The sequence below is a fragment of the Centruroides sculpturatus genome, unplaced genomic scaffold (genome assembly GCF_000671375.1).
Source record: "Centruroides sculpturatus isolate CEXI.00-Female unplaced genomic scaffold, Cexi_2.0 scaffold1704, whole genome shotgun sequence".
NCBI lineage: Eukaryota > Metazoa > Arthropoda > Arachnida > Scorpiones > Buthidae > Centruroides > Centruroides sculpturatus.
In genome coordinates, this window is record NW_019385926.1 from 60,969 (window position 1) to 83,664 (window position 22,696).

The 22,696-nt window shown below is 42.8% G+C and overlaps 1 protein-coding gene across 2 annotated transcripts; it reads left to right on the forward strand.

Annotated features, from left to right (window-relative positions):
• The first annotated feature begins 7,782 nt into the window (after positions 1-7,782).
• On the forward strand, positions 7,783-10,205 carry LOC111612614 (chromobox protein homolog 2-like). Of its 2 annotated transcripts, XM_023353848.1 has the most exons (5): positions 7,783-7,959; positions 8,029-8,072; positions 8,143-8,208; positions 8,398-8,455; positions 8,532-10,205. In XM_023353848.1, exons 1-5 carry the CDS (start codon positions 7,891-7,893, stop codon positions 9,510-9,512), a joined length of 1,218 nt encoding a protein of 405 aa, XP_023209616.1. In that variant the 5' UTR covers positions 7,783-7,890; the 3' UTR covers positions 9,513-10,205. The 2 variants fall into 2 exon arrangements, with proteins under 2 accessions (XP_023209616.1, XP_023209615.1); XM_023353847.1 differs by having other exon boundaries at positions 7,820-8,072; positions 8,398-10,205.
• Positions 10,206-22,696: the final 12,491 nt, after the last annotated feature.

The following is a 22,696-nucleotide window of genomic DNA, read 5'->3' on the forward strand; positions in this document are numbered from 1 at the left end:
ATATCGAGGCGGACATCATCTTCGAAATAATATTTCTCGAATTAAGATTGATTTGTGACTTCTCTCAATCTAAAGGAACCTCCAGTAACGACCACCTTCGAGAACCGTCGCTTTTAAACGGCGGCCATTTTTTGTTTCCTTCAGTGGGCCGTTGTTCGCACGCTCGACTGTATTTTCGTAACGGAAAATGCCTTTAAAAGTATCGAGAAAATGATAAAATTCAAAATTATCAGAAATTGTAAATTTTAATATTTTCTTAATACGTTCTAATTACTTTCAATGATTTATACAGTCTGTCGTTTTTGTACCTCGGATGTCTCCGTCCTTGACTCGTCATCCGTCGTCTGTAGTTTTAATTTTGAAATTTATCGAGTATAAATAAATCGTGGGTTTACCCCTCGCCAACGGGCTGGCTACGTAGTTTTCCGGCCGTTCTTCGTTAAATGCCAAAATACAGCCAGTTTCTCATAGAAAGATCTATCTGGAGGCATTCCCCTTTTGCCCCGATTTTGACGATGCCTCCTTGGCATCGTCAAATCGAAGGCATAAAATAAGACGAGTCTCGGTTTTACGTATTAAATTTTGATCCGATGTGGATAAATGTTTTATGTAAGTTAGGTTGGAATTTAAGAACTTGATAATTTAACGCCAAATATCCGATGTTGGAGTAGGAATCGAGAAGTTGTTTACGCTCCCTCCACCGGCCCCAGTCGATCCCTTTACGGGTCGGATTCGCCTAAAATGGGCCAAATTGTGGCCGGCCACATAGCTACTAATCAATCGGTCGATCGATACAACGTTTGTCTATCCGTCGGTCCGTTTGACTAAATTCCGTTAGGCCCACCGGGCCGTGCCTAGGGGCGCGAGGGTTTGTGGGTGCTTGCGTATCGTGGGCCTAGGACACCATATTTCTAAATACTCCACTGCTAAATACTGTAATTTAATTGAACTATCGTTATACTTCCGATCGAAGGTTAAATCTAATTTATTCTTGTTTACTTCGAGGATTATTACACGACGTCTACTCTCGTCGCACGTGGGGGCATAACTTACAGGTGTTTAATGCCCCGTACAGTGAGTACAGTATTTATTTTACTAAAATTACTGCTTTATACTCTATTTTGTAAATCCGTAACTTTAGAAAAGTAGCAAAACGCGCGTATATTTGACCAGTTTTACCACATTCTATAGTTTCCTTCTTCCACCATCAATCTTTTCCGGTTAAGAAAAAAAAACGGAGAGGAAAACAAATGGTTGGGAACATTTAGTAAAACATAAGTTTTATTTTTCGTAGCATCCAATAGAAAATATCGTGTCCAAGGCTGGACTCGGCTCTAAAATAGAATAATATTCTAGCTCGATAAAGTATAAAAAATAGCTGCTGGCTACATTAAAAATATTAGGTTTATCGGGCTTAAAACACGAAATAAATTAAAAGATAGGATCAAGTTGAACTTAAGACTTGTGGCCCCAGGTTGTAATATATAAAAGACCCAACCTTTTGGCTAAATAACGATACGTGTGAAAATGTGAGGCTCTAACGCCAGGCCCTAAGCTTCGGCTGGTTTAGCTCTCGCGCAAATCCGATTGTGCCTTTAGATAGATTTACGTTAAACTCTTTGCAGATTTAATACGACAAAGAAAAATAATATTCCAAATAACGATTTCGAAGAACGAATTTAACTAGGACCGGATCGATCCAGTTATTAACGCAGCTTCTACCATTAAAAGGCACGAATTATTATAAAAATGAATTTCCATCTTTTTGATAATTCCCGTTTAATTCTATCTCTTAATAACACCGGATAACTGCCGTTATTACTGGAGAATCACCTATAAGCAAACACGTCGCATCTCGATCTCGGAATTTAAGAATGACCGACCCATCGACGCCGTCTTTTCAATAAATTTTGTAGATCTGGCCGATTAGTAACGAATCTCTGTGTTTACAACTCGTATGTAAAGCGTATTTTCGATAGAAACGAAGAACGAATCGCGCATCGATCGGGTTTATTTAGTCACGAAAAATTTGCCGCGTCTACTCTTAACTATTTATTATTCGGGGACGGATTTATGACGGACTTCTTAGACGCGTACCAAAGGGCCTTGGCGAAAGAGAGGAAAATAAAAGAAAAAACAAGGTACGATACAGGAAACGAAATACGGCAGGCTATATTTATAAATACAGTACAGAACACTAGTAAAATTGGCACGGGCGTTAGTGGCTACAGAGGCCTCCGTAATTGCGAGCGCCGTGGGGCACCCACATAGATAAGCCTATATCCCTTCCCGCTTATAATCACGTTTATCCGTTCTTATTTTCGGGATCTTTCTAATTTGATTCGTCGATTTACGCTTAAATGGAGGGAAAGATGATAGAACAAACAAGGGACGGATCAATTTTATATTCCTATAAAGTATTATAAGAACATAAAATTGTATTAAATTTCTACTATCGTTTCCAAATTCTCGAATTTATTTTCGGAATGTATCGGATAAATTCTGTTTCCGGTTGGTAGAAAACCAGGTATATTAAAGGACGAGTCCCACAAGTGGGCGAGCGGTTTAAACCGTTGAACACCGTAGTCGTTCGTGGGTTCGAGCCTCACCGGCGGGCTGGCAATGGGCTGGTTTTCTTGGCGTAAATAGGGGCCGGTTCCCATAGAAAATCCTGCCGAGAGAAATCGCCCTCGGCAGATCTGGTAACGCGTTCGTCCCGCTCTCGACCTCGGTCGTATTTTTTTCATTTCGGTTTCACGGGGGTCCGAACTATTTCCATTAACATTAATTAAATAAATTCGTCGAAGATTAGCTGCAGATGGTTTAGATTTTTTCTACGAATTTTCTAATAGAAGAGTTACAAATTGAACATAATGACTAATGAAGTAAAGGAAATGCTTTCAAATTTTTGTTAATAATTAAAAATTTCAGATTAATTATTATATAAATAATGCAAAATCTTAATCTTAATAAATTGTTCTTTTTCCCGGGTTGTTTACGTCAGATAAAAATAAGTTTTTTCGAAACATTATAGAGTGTTAATTACGAAATATTGGGAGAAAAGATGGTCTATTATTTTGGAAAACGAGTTGGTAAGCCACGTCATTCTTAATTTGGTGTATATTAACATATTCGACCCTGTGATATTTTAGTCAAAACTGTTTACGGAGAAGGACGAGAGACTGCCAGTGGTGAGTTCATTTTCGGGGAACCAAGACATTTAATTAAACACAATTAAATCGTTCTCGGAACGTAATGGCTTCCTCTCGTTTTACAATCGTCGAATATTTCCATTTTGATCGCCATACCCTTCACAAAAACTGCTTATAACGTTTATCGATCATTTACCTTTTTTTCTAGTCTAAAATGCGCTCTCTCTTTATTATTATTTTTTCGTTTCTACGAAATACATTTTTAATAAACTAAAATTATTTTTTCGTTCCGAGATCGGTTTAAAATGTCGATTCGATGTATCCGCTTTAATTTAGAGTTCCAACGGTTGAGGCGTGGGTTCGGTTACGCTCAAAAGTTAAGCGTCACTCTTAAAAACTACAGAATTTATTTATTTTTAGAATTATATCCGTTTTTAAAATAAATAGTGTTATACACTAGCCAATATAAAATATAATAAATAGCTAGGGGATATAATAATAATATCAGGCTATCGAGGCTTAAAAAACGAAATATATTAACAGACAGAACCAGTGCCGGACTTAGACTCTCCCCTCCACCCAATAACGAATGACACGTGCAAAACTGCCAGGCCCTAAACTTCGGCTGGTTTAGCTTAAGTACAAATCCGTACTAGTATAGGACTTTATTATTTACGGCTTAATGTTCGGGTAAGCCGCAAAAATTAAAAAAACGAAAAAATAATATATTTTTTCCAATCGATTTTAGTGAAAATAATAAATACCTTCGGAAAATTCGCGCGAATCGCTTCTTAATAAAATTAATAAACCAACAAATCTAGACAACGGATAATTTTAGTATATTCTACTACCGAAGAAGAAACTGGACAATTCGAGTATTTAATTTTTCATTAATAAGTAACAAACGGATAAGAATTACACTGGCTAATTCCACTTACCGAGTGAATAAAACCACCGAACACTAATAGATAGTCGCGGGTTCGCGTGGATTTTCCGTTTTTTTATACACGTCCAACACCTAAACGGGGTCCAGTTTCCTATAAACGCCTAAATAGGGGGCCAGTTTCCTACAGAAAGTCCTCCCGGGAGGCAGCTCCCTCGATGGATCGCCCACGTGTTGCGTTGCCGTGTCCCATCAAACAATTTAGCTAATTCTCATCATTTTCATTTAACTCTAAACGATTATATTCAAATACTTCAAATACTTTAGTCGAATTTTAAATGTTTATTGTATAAATATTTAATAACATTTTTCTTTCATTTTGTTGCGGCTGGATTAAAAATCCTCCTCGTAAACCGAGTGACTATTTTCTTTTTTTTTTTAAATAATCAGTGTGAAGTTTTTTCTAGTGTTTTTTATGACGCGTCGGTAAGAATCCGAACCGCCATTAAGGCAAAATGTTTACGAGGTTCGTGTTATCGAGCAGGTGCTTCTAATATAATGAAGAAAGACCTACCAGATGTGTAAATGCAAAGGCAATTCACGATGTTCGATATATTTATTCGAATGAAATTGCACGTTTTTGCCATTCGACATCTTAGAAAAACTATCGTGCCCATTTATTAGGTATTTTTTCAATAATTTCCAGCCGACTGTCTTCGAATTAGTTACCTCCCTAATTAGCGCTTAATTTTCATTTTCTACACTTTCAACGCTTAAAATACCGCACTTTCCAGAAAAAATCCGATTGGGTGAGTCGAGAAGCATTTTTTTTTTTTTAAATGGGCGAAGATTATTTCAGTCTCTACTCCCTAACCTCGGAGAAGTATTTTCGAAGTTAGTAACTGGTGTAAAAGCGTCGACGTACGTATTACCCCAGTCGTGACGTCATAAATAATACCGTCCGGATAATACGCGCAGTTGCGGCGTAATTTCGAACGATCGTAAACCCCATCGGGGCCTCACGGCGATCCATTGTCGAATCCGGAAATACAGGGCGTTGTCCGTGCCATACGTCAGGTGGACAGTCCCCGCGACAAACAATGCTAAGACCCGTTTTATATTCTCCTGCCGAGTCTAACTTCAAACGCGTGCCCATTACCATGGCTTATGGCTTTTCGGTATTCTAAACAAAACTTTTTTTTTTAAAAAATAATTCTTAAATTTAATTCCGTCGCGAGTTACGCCATTTTTCTTCCGGCGCTCGCAGATTTTAAGCGATGCTAACGAGCGATCAAACGGTGACTGGTTCCATCGAGATACAATGTATGGGCTAAATATATACGGCCGGCAGTAAGTTGCGAGCCGTATATATTTATTTATCCTGGCGGTAAACGTAATCTTATTTGTTTATGTAGGTGTAGGCAATAAGTTGCGTACACGTACGTAACGAAATAAAATTACGTTTGTGGCCAGGATAAATAAAATTAAGCGCGGGGATATTAGAATGCGGACATACAGACGACTAGCGATAGGCGTACAGAAGACGGGAGAACTAAATATACAAAGACAAATTAATAGAGATATTTGTTTAGCAATTTATTAGAAGAAACGTGGGGTTCGATCGCGTCGATACGTTATTATGAATCAGCACCGGGACCGTCCTCGATCGATAGTCGACACTCGGAACGCATTCGATACTTCCACGCGCCCCCGATTATTATTATTATTATTATAGTCCCGAATTTACTAATTAGGCCCCTCCGCGCGGCCGTTTTTGCTTCGTCCGAAACTTATATTAATGCCGGAATCGGAAGATATCTGAAAAAATAATTAACCGGTATCTTCTCCCGTTACTTCTTGGCTCCTAAGGTTATAAATCGTGATTAACGACGGAGGAGATAAAAATCGTAGAAAATTATATTTATTACGGATTTTTAGATAACGTTCTCCGTCATTTTCTATACTTTCCTAACTACGAGAATCGCAATAATTTCGTACGCGCGACCCGAAATACGGCGAAACCTCCGAATAACAAGCGCTGACGGGAACGTTAAAAACGGCTGTTAAAATTCGAAAGCGGCCCTTCGTGGGAGTTTATCTTTTGCGCAATTTTCCTAAAGAAAAACTTGAGCAAATGGCCACTGTTTAGAGGTAGCCGTCGGTGATAATTTGACATTTGCAAGTTTTATTTATTTACAATTGACATTTCCACCAATTTTTTAAGGCGTGGAAATTTGGCACGATTCTCCGGACCTTCGGATCACCACGGCGGTAATGACGTAGCCAAAAATAATAACGCGACACGCTTCCGTGTAAAATATTCATTGAAACAGTATTTTATACCCTACAAAATGAAAAGTAAATACGAATTTTGTTTGTTTTTAGTTACGCAGATTTGATTAGAGAAGCGCGTACGGATGCGACGACGTTCTTCGATCCATTATTTCTTTTAATAGCGGCCGACCGCCGTCTCGTATTTAATATCGCATTTAAAAGCCAATCGTATTTTCGGCTCGTCACTCTTTTCCGTTTTATAATTTTGTTTTTAATTTTTAGTTAACGGCAGAGGGAAATTACCTTACTCTACTGGCCGAGTTAGATAAAACAGATAGTTGTGGTCGCGGGTTCACGCCTGACCAACGAGCTGTCGCGTGAAGTTTTCCGGGTTTTCTTCGCGTGTCTAACGCCTAAATAGAGTCCAGTTTCCTATACAAAGTCCACCCGAGAGGCACCCCCTTGGCACATCGCCCGTGTGTTGCATCATTTCATCAAACCCGACTCAATTCGGCGGAAAATTTTCCAAGGAAAAAAATCACAATAGAGAATAATTCAAATTAAATTTGCACAGTTCTTGACGAATTTGTGCAAAAATAATAATAATTTTTTTTTTCGAAAATACGAGCGAAAGGACAACTTCCTGGCAAAAGAAAAAAAGAAATGGCAGTCGATATTTACGACGTCGGAGGTGACGTTTACGTATTTTTGAATGAATTTACGTATCGGGCGCCGTTATTTAATGAATGTTTTCGGTGGTAAAATGGCCGAGGAAAATCGATAGAATTTAGACCAAGAAAAGTAAAAGAGCGCAATTGGAAAATTACTGAGGACGGAAAACGCATTTGCCATTGCGAACGAACTCCGAATATCTCCCCCACTTAATCACTGGAGTCCCTTCCAACTACGCCCTTAGCGATTTTTATCGTTAAATTCTTAAATTAATCGAAATATTTTTTTGAACGAAATACCGGATAATCCAGTTTATCCCATTACATTTAAATATATAACAAACTTTAAATTGAGTAAATAGCTTTTAAATAAATTTAAATGTATTAAAATATTTATTATATTATACTGCATTTCTTTTATTTAGGAAACTTCGAGAAAAAAATAAAAATAATTCCATTTTAACGCTTGTTTAAATAAATAGTTTTCATGTAAAAATGTAGTCGATAATTTGGAAAACGGTTTTATTAACGGGGAATTTAGCCAAAGGAAAAAATATTTAATTAAAGAAAGGATTTTTATACAGGATTCGAATCATAATAAACGGAGGGAAGAAGGAAAGGAATGATATTGAACGGAGCGGTATTATTTTCCGACTTAATATTTAGAGAAAAGGGGGAAAATCCGACACATCGACACCCACCGATAACACCCAAGGCCGACCGACCAATGGCGAGGCGCGGAAAGCGCGCTGCGAACTGTGGGACATAGGAGGAGATAAAGTGACGTCAAGCGGCCAGTCACCGTCACGGAGTCGGCGTGAACGCTGAATCGTAGTCTTGGCCAGCGAGATAGCAAACAAACCGGTTCACTCTGGCGTCATCCGAAAATACAGCTGTGTCGACGACTAACATGGAACTCAGTTCTGTGGGCGAAAGGGTGTTCGCCGCCGAATGTATACAGAAGAAGCGCATAAGAAAGGTAAAAAAGGACGCGAAATGGCTCGCGCACCGTAGCGACGATGTCGACTAACCAGATGCCTTCTTACAGGGCCGAGTGGAGTACCTCGTCAAGTGGAAAGGTTGGAGTCCAAAGTGAGTACATCATCCAAAGTTTCGTTGCCCCCTTGAAGCCTCGGAGTTATTAAGACCGGTGTCCTTTCAGATACAACACTTGGGAACCGGAAGAGAACATTTTGGACGTTAGGTTGCTGGAAGCCTTCGAAGCGAGGTAAGCCAACAACATGGCGCCGCGCAGGCGCACCGTCTCGTCGTCCGGACGGCCGGTCGAGACCCGGCGCGGCTGTCGGATCGGCGGCGGCCGCGCGGTGGCGCTTTTCTTTCTCTCGTCCCGCGCGCGGAGCGTCGCTTCGCCCGGCCGCCGGCGGGACGAGGCTTAATGGAAATTTTGCTTTTGTAGCCAAAAAGAACGAGACTCGACCAAGAAAGGACCAAAACCCAAGAAGGAACGAACGCAGGTGGGTGACATTTCGGGCTCCGCGCCGTCGCCGCTCGGCGACGCCGACTAAACTCTCTTTGTTTTGTCTCGGGCAGAGTTGCGGCGAGGCCGCGGACGGACGACCGGCGACGGAAGCCACCAAACTAGAGACGGCGCAAGATCAGCAGCAACCTCAACAGGCGGGCGCGACGCGGGGCGCCTCCGCCGCCACGCCCCGCGACGAGTCGAGCGTCGATGGAAGCGAAACGTGCGAAGCGACGGCCAAGAAGGAGGCGACCAAAAGGAAGAACGGAGACTGCGCCAAGGAGCAGCTCTCGGATCCGGCCGTGCTGCGGGCGGTCGGCGTGGTGCCGACCGGAAGACGGGAGGAGACGGTGGTTCCGGCCGTCAAGATGGCCAAGGTGACGAAAGAGGCGGTGCCCGAATCGGCGCCGGAGTCCACCGTCGACGGCGGCGCCGACGCGTCGCCCGAGACGCCGGCGGCGGCGGCTAAGCGCGCCGCCGCCGGCAAGACCGCGTCCAAAAGCGGCCAACAACAGACTGCGGCGCCCGGCGGACGAGTGCAAGAGGAGGCGCAACCGCCGCCGCCGCCTCCGCCGTCGTCGGCGCCCGCCACGCAGCACAAGTCTGTGTCGACGCAGATAGGAGCGGGCGACGAGCGATCGGCGCCGAAAGGCGCGGACGACTCGAGAAAGAGCGCGCCGACCGGCGGCCCGGAAGAGGGCGCCAAGGACGACAACTCGGACCGCGAGAACGTGGACGAGACGGCCGAGAAGAACGAAGTTTCGGTTCGGGCGGCGCCCCGGGCCGACGGACAGAAGACGCTGCTGCAGTCGAAGAACGTCAACGCGTCGGCCGCGTTGCCCGTCAGTCCCGCTCTCGGCGGCAAGTGCCATCCTCCCAGTCCCCCGGACTTCTGGCGGAAACAAAACTCTTTGGTCGACCAGATTTTCATCACCGACGTTACCGCCAACCTGGTCACCGTCACCGTGCGCGAGTGCCGCACCAGTTTCGGATTTTTCCGCGACAGAGGGCGGGACGACGCCGACGACCGGAAGACCGAAGACGTCAAATAGAAGGAGCGGCGCCTCCGTCTGTGATTGGACGTTTTTGGCGGAAGAGTGCACCGCGCGCTCTTCGTCCGTCGCCCAACGAAACGCCCGGAGAGAAGAAAATTCGCAGGACCTTGCCGAAGAAACGCTAAAAAAATGTTGAAAAATATATAATTATTTTTTCATCTTTTCTGTCCGAAAACGTCGGCGCGACCGCGGCAGAAGGAAAGGAAGAGCGGAGGACGTTCCGCAAGTGGACGGTCGAGAATTCTTTAAAAAACAAACTAGCTTCCGGCCCGGTCGGTTCCCCGAAATCCTCGTGTGCCTGAGCCAGTGATAAAACGCAACAAAAAATAATCGACTGTAAATATAAAAAGTGTAAAGAAAAAATTCTTCGAGGAATCGGGCTGTATTTTGCTGCTTTGTGCTTTTTTTCCACCGGTTATTTAACCCCCCCACACACACACACACAAGAGCTGTATACGTGAATATACAGATGGATGTTCCTAGATTCGCCTCGTTCTATACATCTTTATCGTTATTTTTACCGAAATTCCAACGACTTAGATTATTTTCCATGAACTTTTTAAAAAAAATTAGTTTTATTCCCCTTACGAGCGATGCGTAACCATGGCAGCTACGTCCGTAGAATATTTTCTTTGCATTGGTGGATCGTTTGTTGTACAGGAATTATAAAAATAGATCTGTTTAAAACTTTTTGCCTGTTGTTTATTTCCTTAACACATAGTTTTTGTCATATCTTTATTTTCCAACCACGTCTACGATACGACGAGGGGAGCGGAGATTCGAACTCGCGTCTTCTTGTGTCTGTTCTTTAAAAGCCTTTTTTTAAGGTAGGTTCGGGAGTTTCGGAATGGAGACAGATGGAATTTGCGTAACATTTGGCCGAGTTTAATGTATACTTTTATAACGCTTATAAAATTTTTTCAGGGATTTAAACTTGCAAAGAAAAGGACCCGAAACACGAGAGTGAGTGCCGATCGAAATTCGGGTTTATTGAAATTGCCAGCGATACGTGGGTATAACGACTGTCTTTTCTTAATGCTCTGTATAAAAGAATTCTGTATTTAAAAGGTAGTTTTTTGTAATTAAATGTATTACCAATGGTACGTAGATGTTCAAAACATAAAAGTTCATCATCTGCGGGAAATTTACGATGAAAACGGCAAAACGATAGTAAAAATTCGCAGGAGAGTAGACGTTAAATTCTTTCGAAATTTTTAATGTTAAAAATTAACGGTTTGGGCAACTATTGAGCATTTTTTGCCTCGAATTTTAACATTGGGCAAAAAAAAGGCCGTCGAAGGGGAGACGTTAGTTCGTTCCTCTCGTCGATTTGTGCTCAAATACGAATTTGGGCATTTTCCCAAAGCGGAAAAATATTTTTGAAAAAGCGGAATTAAGCGTAACTCCTTTTTTCTTCGATTAACTGCGGTCGCGTACGAAACTCGGTAAGCCAATGTCCTAATTATGTTTTTAAAAGCAATTTCCTCCCCTTTCCGACGTAAAGACTTTAAAAGGAAAAAAGTAATTGCGTAAGTTGAGTTTCCAAACCGAAATAATGGATTTCTGCAGTTTTCTTCCGATGCCTTTCCCTAACAAAATTGACAATTCGACCCCCGTGTAACCAGCGACGGTCTCCTCTTCGGAACAACATCTATCGGAAAATTACCCGACGTAATAAATTTTCGAGAAGACTTTTCTCCAATTTTACTTTTTGTTTTGTTAAGAATAAACGAGTTTTTGCTAAAGGATTTTTTTTTATTTACTCCATTCGTTAATTGTATAACTGCAATACGAGGGAGAAATTACAGCGTTCTCTCTCCGCATTCGTACAACAAAAATGGGTTTTATCTTTAACAAAAATAGGCTAAGAGCACCGATTTTAAGATAAATGAAGTAATTTACAAATTGGTAAAATGGGTTTTATTCCGCTGACCTTCCACAAAGAAAGAAATTCGAGTGGCAAAGGCGAGTGCGCGCGCAAACGTAGGGGCCAAACCAGGCGAGAAATAACTTGTCAACTTTCTATCGAACAGATAATTGAGAATTATTCTACAATATTCTCATTTGGTTCCTGCCCGTTACTATTCCAAGCTACCGAGTATACGGCGCAATCCGGCAACTTCCAATAGACCGGGAGTTTCGAAAACTCGACAAAATTTAGTTTTAGTGGCAGACGAGTATAAATGGCCAATCATAATTTTGATGGAATTTTTAGAAAAGATATTACGCGATTTATGTTAAATTTTATTCGTAACACGTAACGTTGGTTTCCTTATGTACGAACAGGTAGAAAATTAGACATTCGACATTTATGGGAAATTACGGAAGGAAGAATTCCTCGTTTTTATTTTATCGAAGAATCCCGAAAAGCGCAATCAGAATAGATATTAATGATCCGCTATTAAACAATTTGTGTTAAGAAACAAAATTTCCATAATTGTTGGAGCCGAGCCAACGAGTGGAAAAAACCACTAAACACTGGCGGTTGGTTGCGGGATCGCGCCTCGACAACTTGGAGATTTTTTCCGTTTTTCTTCGCGTAAATAGGGGGGGGGCAGTTTTCCATTAAAGATCCTCCCTACACATACCCCTCTTTGGCAGATCGCGCGCGCCCGTGATGCCGCATCCTATCAAACCCAGCTGAAATAATTTCAGTTTGATTTTGGTGGAGTGCGCGTAAAACGTTCTAAATAAACCGATCTTTAAATAATTGCGCTTAGAAGAGATTTCTCCAAATTCACTCCAATTTCTCTTCGTTTTATTTCCGAAACCGAAACTAAAAACGTTAAGAAATTTTGCGAGTAAGGAGATTTAAAAATAAGCAGAAAAAAGTTATAACGCAATTACGCTCTTTGGAATGGGAAACTTTTTCGGTTAGGGTTTTAAAGGAGGCGATAATGGAATCTCGCCTTCGGTCTTAAATTTCTGAGTGGAGTAACGACGGCGGAAAAAGAGAGACTTTCGTAATAACGAAGGAGCGATAAATATCGCCGTAATCGTCTCTCGCCTACTTAATGCATCGAGTAAGACAATGTAAATAGGTTAGAGAGCTTCCTACTCCTTAAATCTTTCGTACGCCACTTCAGATTTTCCGACAACCTTTGTTGCGTAGTCAAAGTGGAAAAAGTTTCTTACCGCATCTCTCTCGTCTCTTAATGCGCCCCTTATTTCGACCTTAGATATAAAGCCGTCGTCGCCACCGTACGACGACGTAACTCCGGGGTGTGCGGTTTAAAGTATCGGGTATCGAATTAATTTGTCGTCGATATACGCTAAAAAGTAACGGTTACGGTACATTTTTTCCCATTTAATTTAAAAGATAATCGGTAATTTTGTACGGAAATCGACGTTCGGCGCGCGCCTCGTTCGTCACTTAAAGAAGAAAATTCGTAGGAAGAGGAGGTAGTTTGGTGACCTTAAAAACAATACAGGCGGCCACGCGGCCTTTATTTAGGAAAATGGCGACTTAAAAAAGGTTTCGCGCATTATTTTATATGGAAATGGAACCAGTTAGCGGAAGTGGGCTATCTTTCTTTATCCGGTCCCGTACGGGTCAACGAACCGGCGCACGACGCTACACCGAGTTAGGTTAGTTAAGGTTACTTCGTGTTCCAATTATTTTAATGCAATTATTTTATCGATACTCTTCCCTACGAAATCCCTCCAGTAGCGTAGTGGGGGCGGCAAAATTTCACAATAAATAATAATAATATGCTGTAAGAATTTGAACCATTTTATTTCATATTTTCGTCCACCCACGACTCGGACCGATTGAAATGAGCACGGAATAGTCCGGGAATCGTCTCGCCGTCCGGGGATATCGTGCGCAACCTGTTGACTTTTTTTTTCTACTTGTACGAGTTATTCGTATATATATACACACACACACACACCAATACAATATCCAATACAGCTAGGTCACTCGCGTTACTCCTATTCGAGTCTCTCTAGTCGCTAACTGTAACTGATTTAGAACCGGCATGCGCCGCACATTATTCTTCGCGTCGCAAAATGACATACGCGTGCGTCAGGAACTTCTATTCGAACAAACCTCACCCGCCGTCCGGGTCGGCGATTTTAATAAGATGGCGACACTAGCGCGGAATTTTTCATTACTTATTCTGTGACGAAACTGAATTTTAGTCTTTTAAATCGAGATACCTAAATAAGGGGGCGAAATTTTCCTCCGCCCCGGGCGGCTGACACTCACTCTACGCCATCGAATCCCTCAAAATCCCGTAGTCTATAATGTCCCTATTTGTATTTGTACGCAGTACACGCGCCAAATACCGAATAATTCCGCTGTAATTTAAATAAATAATTACCCCGAATCTATGTCAATATGGTTTTATGCATCGAATTACGATATGCCGTTTAAATTTGGTAATAAAAAATAAAATATCTTTTGAAATTTAGCCAATTTGTTATTAGTTTTGCTTCCCGATTTCGAAAAAAAACCTGTTTGTACCCAAGTATAGTAACGTCTGTCAAATAATTTTCCCAAGTAAATGCTGCGCCGTTATACTTTTGCTATTTTCTAGGGTTACGGCACGTCCAGGGTCTTTCAAGAGTTTTAAAATATTATAGGATCCGATGGAAATAATAGGAGGAAATTGTTTGTAGAATAAACTGCTTACCTAAATGTCTAGAGCGGGGTTGCACGAATTAAGTGTCGCCTAAGGCCGCATCGGGTTCAATTGTTTCTAAACGGGCTGCAGCGTTGTATAAAACGTAGTCGTGCGCGCGTTAAGCGAATTTTTGTGTTCAATTCCAACAATACGAAACTATGTTAAAGTATTTAAAAGAGTGAATTTAAATGAGGCAATTAACATAAAAACATTTTTATCGAAATTGGGCGCGTGCGTACCCACGATCTACGGTAAGAAGCGCGAGTAGCGTACCGAAGAATGTCGTACAAACGTTAATTACGCGTTGCCTACGTCGTAAAAGACGTATGACGTCCGCACTACTCCCGACGACGTCATCCGGCGAAACGCGCAAAGGCGGCGTTACTTTAGAGCGGTACCGTCTTGTCCGTAACGGCGAATTATTGCCTCATTTACTGGCTTTTGCGAAAGTCGCGGGTTCGTATCTCGGCCCCACCAAATACGTCCCGTCTGAGGAGACGCGTATACGACGGCACGCGCTTGGAATTTAATTATCCACGAGTGGCCGAGCCTCACCGACGGGCTGAATTTTCGGCTTTTCTACACCTAAATAGGAGCCAGTTTTCCCTTCCCTGGTTAGATGGCCGCGCGTTGCGCTCCCATATTCAATTAAATCTTATTTTAAACCCGGTTTAATCGTGAAATTTATTACCGAGTTTTATATTAATTTTCATTAAACGTGTCGTTTTATTTATATCGTTATTGCGTCGGTAATTATTTCGACTAATTCAACTAGTTTTATTTCCTTGGAAGACAATCTTAATTTACTTAAATTGATTTTAATATTTAATGGAATTTTAGGCCAGGCGATAAAAATCAATTTATTTGTTTTCTACTCTGTCGAGAAGAGACTCGCGCCCGTAAATTCGCTCCTTTCTTTTTTAAAACGTGGACATTTGATGGAGCTAATTTCTTTCCGCCAATCTTTGAACTGGTTTCAAAATTTATAACAAGCTTTCTTCTGTTAAATGGGCCGAAATTTATATTTGTCCTCGTTTCTATTTAAGAATTGTGTCTAAATTTTACTTTCTCCTACAAATTTAGCGTACGGTCTCTCGTTTTAGCTTCTCGGCTCCTATTAATCGACCGAATCGTAAAAAATTAATTCGGGTTCTAGCCAATGGCCAAAAATCGTTGCGCAAAAATGCCGAACGTAGAGAGAAAAATGCGTCGAAGAGCGCCAGTTCGATCCCAACTGTTTCTCCAATCTCGGTTTCTTCCTTTGTTAAACGGGTAATTTATATACTAATTTCTTATTTTAGACGTCTTTTTTATTTTATTTATCGCTTTATTAACTTAACGAAGCTAATTTGTGTTTTTTGAGAGTCTTAACGTTTCCTATCTTCGCGTATCGACGGAAACGACGGGGAATTGGCCAAGAAACTGCCTCCTTCGATCATCGACTTTGTCGACGTCACAGGGACCGATGATACGTAATGACGTGGTTTCCTTTCTTACGTCGTATTGATTGGGAGGGAGACGACCGGGATCGCGTCGACATTTAGATTTTAAACGAACTTTGTCCCCCATTTTGCGATACTCAGAAATGGTTCTTCGTATTTTTAGTTTGCCGAAATTCTTCAAAAAAAAAAATAAATAAATAAATAAAAATAAAAATAAAAAGCTCGAAGGGGCGAAAGAAGAAAACTTTCTTGGCACACGACTTCATTTATATTTTTATAGAAACCAAAAATTTCGAAAAAAATGTATTTACTATTAATTCTATACTTACAGAGCGTAGAAGAAATAATTAGTAATTTAATATTGGTAGGTTTTAAAGCCGACAGACGAACGAACGGACGATATTGCGAAAGCCAAGTCGTGGGTTTTTTAAAAGTAATTTCCTGTTAAATTCGAAAGTAAATATTTAATAACGAGAGTTAGGAGCGATAGAAAAACAAGCGCCGGACGCGCGCCACCTTACGTTTAACATTACTTTAATAGTAATATATTGTGACGTAAGAGAGTTTGTAAAGACGTCGACAATGAAGTTTCGACAAAGAAGCCGAGTTCGCTCTTCCTGAGAACTACTCGCGGATCGAGGGTGCCGTGTGGAAGGGATGAATAGGGGTAAAACGGAAGTCTTGTGTGAGAAGACAGGAAGCGAACGGGACTCTCTTTTGTTCCGTCGACTCCTTACGATACTCTCTTAAAATTTTTACCCACGTTAGCCAGACTCGAGCGATAAAAATATTTGAGATTTTGAGTGCGTAAAGCGTAATTTTACTCTACTATTTTCGCTTAAATTCGCCTACGAAACCCAACCCGGTGCTTTAAAAGGGTCTTAAATGCCATCGACGTCACGCGCTTTGGTCGAATTACGTTGGGATTTGGCAAGAATAATCGAATGTTGGAGCCGAATTCGTAATAAGAAGAGTGGTTCGAACGTCATTCGAGCGTAATTATTAATTCGTCGGCAAAGGTAGAAAAAGCCGTTTGAGCGAGAGCGTGACGTCTGTTGGTCCGGAGGATACATTTATATCTTATTACTTTGTTTACACGCTCGGATGTTCGTCAAAAGACACACCTGCACCGGCTTTCACCTGGTCGTAAGAGATAAGTGCTTTTACGATTACAATCGCCAACCTCCTCTCTCTCTCCAACCTTTTTTTCTTTACACATAAAATCGCGCTCTGCCTTAAGAACCGGCGGAATATTTTCCGCCAATTTCCACTTTTAATAAACGAATTTCCTCTCTCTCGATCGATATTCAAATTTTCTCTACTTAATTAAAAGACGCTGGTTCCGAAACGGCTCGGGGACCGACCGTTTCGGAGATCTTCTCGTTGGCAAAAACGTCACACGACTCGGAATAATTAAATCTTTCTCTTCTTCGACGAGCGCAGCGAATTTCTTTCTCCGCGTATTATTTAATACGAGAAGGGAAATTAATTGTTTATAAAAGTGAAAGGAAATTTTAAATGCCAAAAGGAGATCCGTGGCGTAATTTCGGATGGGAAAAGGCGAGACCAGTGTTTGGAGGGTTACTTTTGAATCGAGAGGATAAGTGGTCGTTTGGAGAGTGTTGCCAGTCAGAAGCCGGTTTGACTCGTTTACAACAGGAAACTTTCTAATTGTTGTTAAGAGAAGAATACGACCGAGCGCCCGGCGTCGGTCGCGCACCGACCGACGCGTAACGGAGCTAGAAGAGTAGCTACTTCGAAAAAGGGAGGATTTCCTCCTTCCCGGTCGACCTTTAACCCAGAAAATTCGTTCCCAAATTAGACGACACCGTTTTTGTCGGCATTAACCATTTTTCCCGCACAAAAATCCAGCTTTAGTTTTCCGCGGTTATTAGAAGAGGTGGGAAGTTGGGGAGGGCGATTGGCAGAAATACGAGAAATTGCCAGAGTACCGAAAACGAAACCAAATTGTTTTCGTCACCAGTCACGTGACCTCCGTTTCTCTAATTAAACCCTCGGCAAAAAGGTCTCCGAAGGTTAACTGTCCTCGGCCACTCCAATTTCTCATTAAAAATATAATAATTGAGTGAATAACGTTCTCGATAAATACTCCAACGTTAAAGACTTGTATTTCGAACGTTTCGAAAGCCAAATTTTGCAAATAAATGCTCCCAAATGATTTTTTTCTGTTTTAAACTGAACATTCTAACACCGATGCTAATAGGCTGTTCGATACGAATTGTTGAATCGAGATGGTCCGAGTGACGTTCGTCGAAGAGTGGGACTACGTCACGACTTTAATAAGTTCGGTCACGCGTCAACTGCCGAGATCACGATCTTCTTTCTCCGAGTTTTAAAAGGAAATAGGTCGTCGTTACTTTCCTCGTCGGCAGCGTTTACGGCTCCTTTCTTACCGACGAAGAGTCGGCGGGAGACAAAGGTAACCATGCAATGAGGCCTGGCAATCGGAATGGGAAGTCTCCACTACTGGCCGCACTACCTACCGCTTCCTACCCTCCATCCACAGACGCATCCTCCTGCATCATCTTCACCCCACCTTTGAGCTCTCCCAATGCCTCACAGGGCATATCTACACAGGTTCAAAAAATTTCCATCTCCTTACTGCCATTGTGACAACACTAGTATTGGGAATGTTTTCCACTATGTCTTTGACTGCCCGGACTTTGACCTCCAGCGTGGTCTTCTATGGATGCACTGCACCCTCAACGGCCAGCCATGGCCACCTCCAGCAGACTTTCTATGTGAGACTAAAGAAACATTCACCGTGTTCAACAATTTTATAAACTCCTGCAGCATCTTCCGTGGTTCCTCGCAGGGCTGCCCACCTACAGGCACTCCCCTGCCTGCCACCGGTCCATCTTAGGCTGGCCACCCATCCCCCCATCGGTTGGGCTCCACCTCTGTCTGCCATAGTCTGCGGGCCTAATCACTAGTTCGCAATTTCCTTCTAGCATCCAGCTATCATCTTCCGCAACTTGTCCAGCAGCAGTAACCTCTTCCAGCTTCCAGCAACCACAACTCACCGTGTTCGTCAACTACCCGCCAATAAGGACCATCTGACAGACTTTACAGCATCAACACCGCTTGCACAAGGCACCTCTGTATACTACCCAACTTTTTTGTAATACCCCACTTGAAATGTCTTTATTGTATAATTATACTTAGTACTGTACTCTTCCAAGCCAAATTGGCACCTTGTTTATATGTAAATGTTCCTTTATTTTCAATAAAAAAGTTACGTCCGTCCAGGAAATCCCAAACCCTTCCTTTCACCCTCTGCCTCTTCCACCCCCTCCCCCGCCTTTTTCCTCTTCCTCTCTAACCTACTTCTTCCCAACTTCCACCCTTTATCCTCACCTTTTCTAACTTCCCGGGCTAAGTCGAAAGACAGCCTGCTCATTCTATTCCTACTGAAGACAAAGGTAACCAAATAACCGCCGAAAGTGGGCTAGAGAGAATATCCCTCCGCTTCTTTACGGGCGTAGCGCGACTGGAAATGTAACTTTTTTGTTTCCAACGGAATGCGCCTAAATCGAGGCGCATTTACGTCTCGTTTCATTAATAAATGAGAGCAGAACGGGATAATGCGTCGAGTCGACGTCTTAAATTATAAGATCCCAAGACGAAATTACCATCCTTCTATAAAACGCGAGCGGCCCCGAATGGGAGGAAATCTTTGTCGCCCTCCGAATTGCAAATAAATGATCGATGATCTCGGTTTTTGAACCAACCTATCCGAGAATCGGGCTGATCGCTGCAACTAACGCAAGAACAATAAGAAAGTAGCTGTTTCCTGATGTACGGTACAACCAACCCCTGGATACTTAAAGCGATTTTCTGTTTTATTTTCGGGGCCAACGCTAAGAAATCTCTTTTATCGGTCGGCTCTCGGATTATGGCTTTCGAACGACCTTCCGGAACTTTTCGGATTCGTCTTCTCGAGGGCGGAGAAGGACAACGGGAGGATCCGCGCGTAGAATAAATCGGATGAGCCAGAAAACTCCCTCCCGTTAGCTATCGTCGGAAGGAGCGGATTCGTCGGAAAACGCGGAGGGAGGAGCGACGTTCCGACGCGAATCCTTTCGTTCCGGAAGAGGAAGCGCATCGACCGGAACGGGAAATATTACGTAATTCGAGCGAGATAAAACTTTTCTCTTCGTCCTTCGATTCTTTCGACTGCGCTTCTCCGCCGCCCAACAGACCGGAAGTTCGTCCCTCGCTCCGCCAGAAGGTCGTCCCCGGGGAAGAGAGAATGGGTTTTTTTACGTCTTCGGACGACGCGGGAAGATTCCCCTCGAGAACTTTCCGACGAGAACGGGATCCGACACGCGACTCTCTCCGCCATTAGCGGCTGTTAGGGATCTTCTCCCCATTTCTTTCCAGCCTAATTGTTATCCGATTCCCCGACTTCCGTTTCGGGCACCTGCCGCTTTTTTCACGACGGTGGCGCCACGCAACGCATGTTTTTAATCTTCCTTCTTTTTCGTTGGCCTTTTCTAAGAGTACCGAAAAGGAAAATGCCAATCCAACCGACCAGACGGTTTAATTCTACGAATTCTGACCGATTACCGTCCACTCGGTTTTTCTTTTCCGCCATCGGGCTTGGTTTTCTCGTCACTTCCTTCAAAAGCGTCGTATAATCTCGTCGGGCGCGAGACGTTAAATCTCGTAGAACCCGGGAGGAAAAGAATCTTTTGTTACGGAGGCGAAAGGACGACGGGAAGGGGCGGAGTCCCGGAAATACTTTTTACCTCGGGGCCGCGCGTGACGCCCGAGCGCTTCCGGGACTGCCACCGGACCCTAATTATCCTCCCGAAAATTTTATTTTCCTACTCGACCTTATTCGTTTTTGGACATTTCGTCCCAGAATTTTCGGACGAATATTATTTCTCCCCCTGGAAAGAACAATTATTGTAGTTTTTACGCAGCTTAAAAGCCGTAATTTACGCAATTCTCCAGAATATTTCGTGCCATTGTTTTTGTTTCCTTTCCGGACCAACGACGCGTCGGAAGCCGAGTTCGTCTCCTTCTTCGCGGGGATCGGTCGATACGGATTAAGATTCTTTTCTCGGCTGGCGTGACCAATTCGCGCGATTACACGACGCTTTCTCGCTCTTGTGCGAATTTCTTCGCGGTGGAAGAATGGAATTACGACTTTTCTTTCTGTTTTTCTATCCCCACCAAACAAACGGAGGAGTGTCCGAGACATTTTCCACGGGCGATAGACAGCTTCTCCGGAACACTTAATCCGGGTCGACCAATCGAGTAACCAAGAAACATCGTTACCATTCGAATACGCCTTTAACTTTTTAAAATAACGGTAATTGTTAGAGAGGGTTCGTCGGGGTGGATAGAAGCGCACTTTTATAGCCTAATTTACCGAACGATTCGGATTCCGAAAAGAAATAAAGGGCGATCGACACCAGATCTCGCGCTTCTTTCGAAAGAGACCCGGGATACGTTTCCGGAACTTTTCACCAGTTCCATACTTCGGACGGGATCGAGAGGCCAAAAAATTCCGACCAAACAAAAATTGATTGATTACCCACAGATGGACGAAAGCACAAACAAACCGCTCGTAATTCTTTCGCTGTTCGATTCCGAAAAATTCATTTCTGCTCGGAGTAATTTTGTCGAGTTTCTTCGACTCTTCGTCGTTTCTCTCCGGTGGAAAAGTCGACAGCTTATTCGTCACTAGATTCTTACGTGACAAATTTTCACTAAAAAGACGCTTTAAATAAGTTACGTCGTTTTCCGGCCACCAATTTACGAAGATTTGGACGGAGAAGGACAGAGTGGAACTTGAAAATCGTATCGATAAACGTTTTCGGAAGGGGCCAACGAAAGCCAATTATCGCGGGTCCCGAGACCGTTCCAAAAATCCGAACGGACGAATTCCGATTGCAGATTATAAAAAAAGGCCGAAGAAGTCGATGGCGCCCTTCTCTTTACTCCTTCCGCAACGTCGTAGAGGAAAACCAGACGACCTTTCGAATATCGGCAAACAAATTTTTATCCGCAACCGGTCGACCGGGTCTCCCTCTCCACATCTCTATCGATGCCAGAATACGGAAGGAGTCGAATTCCGGAGGAGGACTCCGTCGTTCTCGCCCTCGAAAAAACGGCGATAAACGTTCCATACTTCCGGGCTGTACTCGCCGTCTTCCGCCTATTTTATTAATCGCCGGATACAGGAATTCGTCGCTAGATGGCGCGGCTGCGTTGTCTTTTGGCATTACTGTTTCTCTTATTAAAAAATAATAACTGGATTCAAATTTTATAGAAAAAGAGAATTATCTTTTATTAACGTCGTTCCTCGAATAACGTGTCGGGATTGTATCACGTGACTGGATTTACTCCGCCACGGTTACGGCCGTTTACAAAATGCGATACGGAAAAACGTACAGAAAAACGGAAAAGTTCCGACGCTTATTTTAAAACGTAAAACTTCTCCGCCTAAAATATCCGATATTTTAAACGAGAACGATTCCACCGAAATCCGTATTTTTCCTATTTATCATTATCTTAAAAAGGTATCGTTTTCCCGCCACGGAGCGCGGGTTATTCGACCGCGCGTGCGTACCAATTCCAAAATAGCGTCGGATGACGTCATCCAGACCGGTCGGCGTCCGTCGCGGTGAGTCACGGGAAGAGAGAGGAGGTGGCTCCGACGAAATTTACACCCGAACGTTCGGTTATTATTAATTATTAATAGAGTCAAAATTACTCTTCCGACCATTTCGCCTTTTAAACTCGGTCGTCGGCGCCGACTGAAATACGTAAATGAATGTACTTTTTGAAAAGTTAAATCGGACGAAAATCGTCCCTTAATTTATCCCGCGGAGAATTTTGCAAAAATTAAATAAAGAAAACGAAATCGGAACGATGACGTAATCGCACTCGGACGGTTTTTGTGCGTATGACAAAAAAACGGCGCTTTTCTAATGTCCAAAATCGATCCGTTTGGCGCTCTCGCCGCGTTAATAATTACGTCACCGGGTTTTGGTTCGAACAGTTTGGCGGGGTAAAGCGGCCTTTATTTTAACTAACAGCCACCGGGGAGGACGTAAAGACGGATTCGAATGACGTA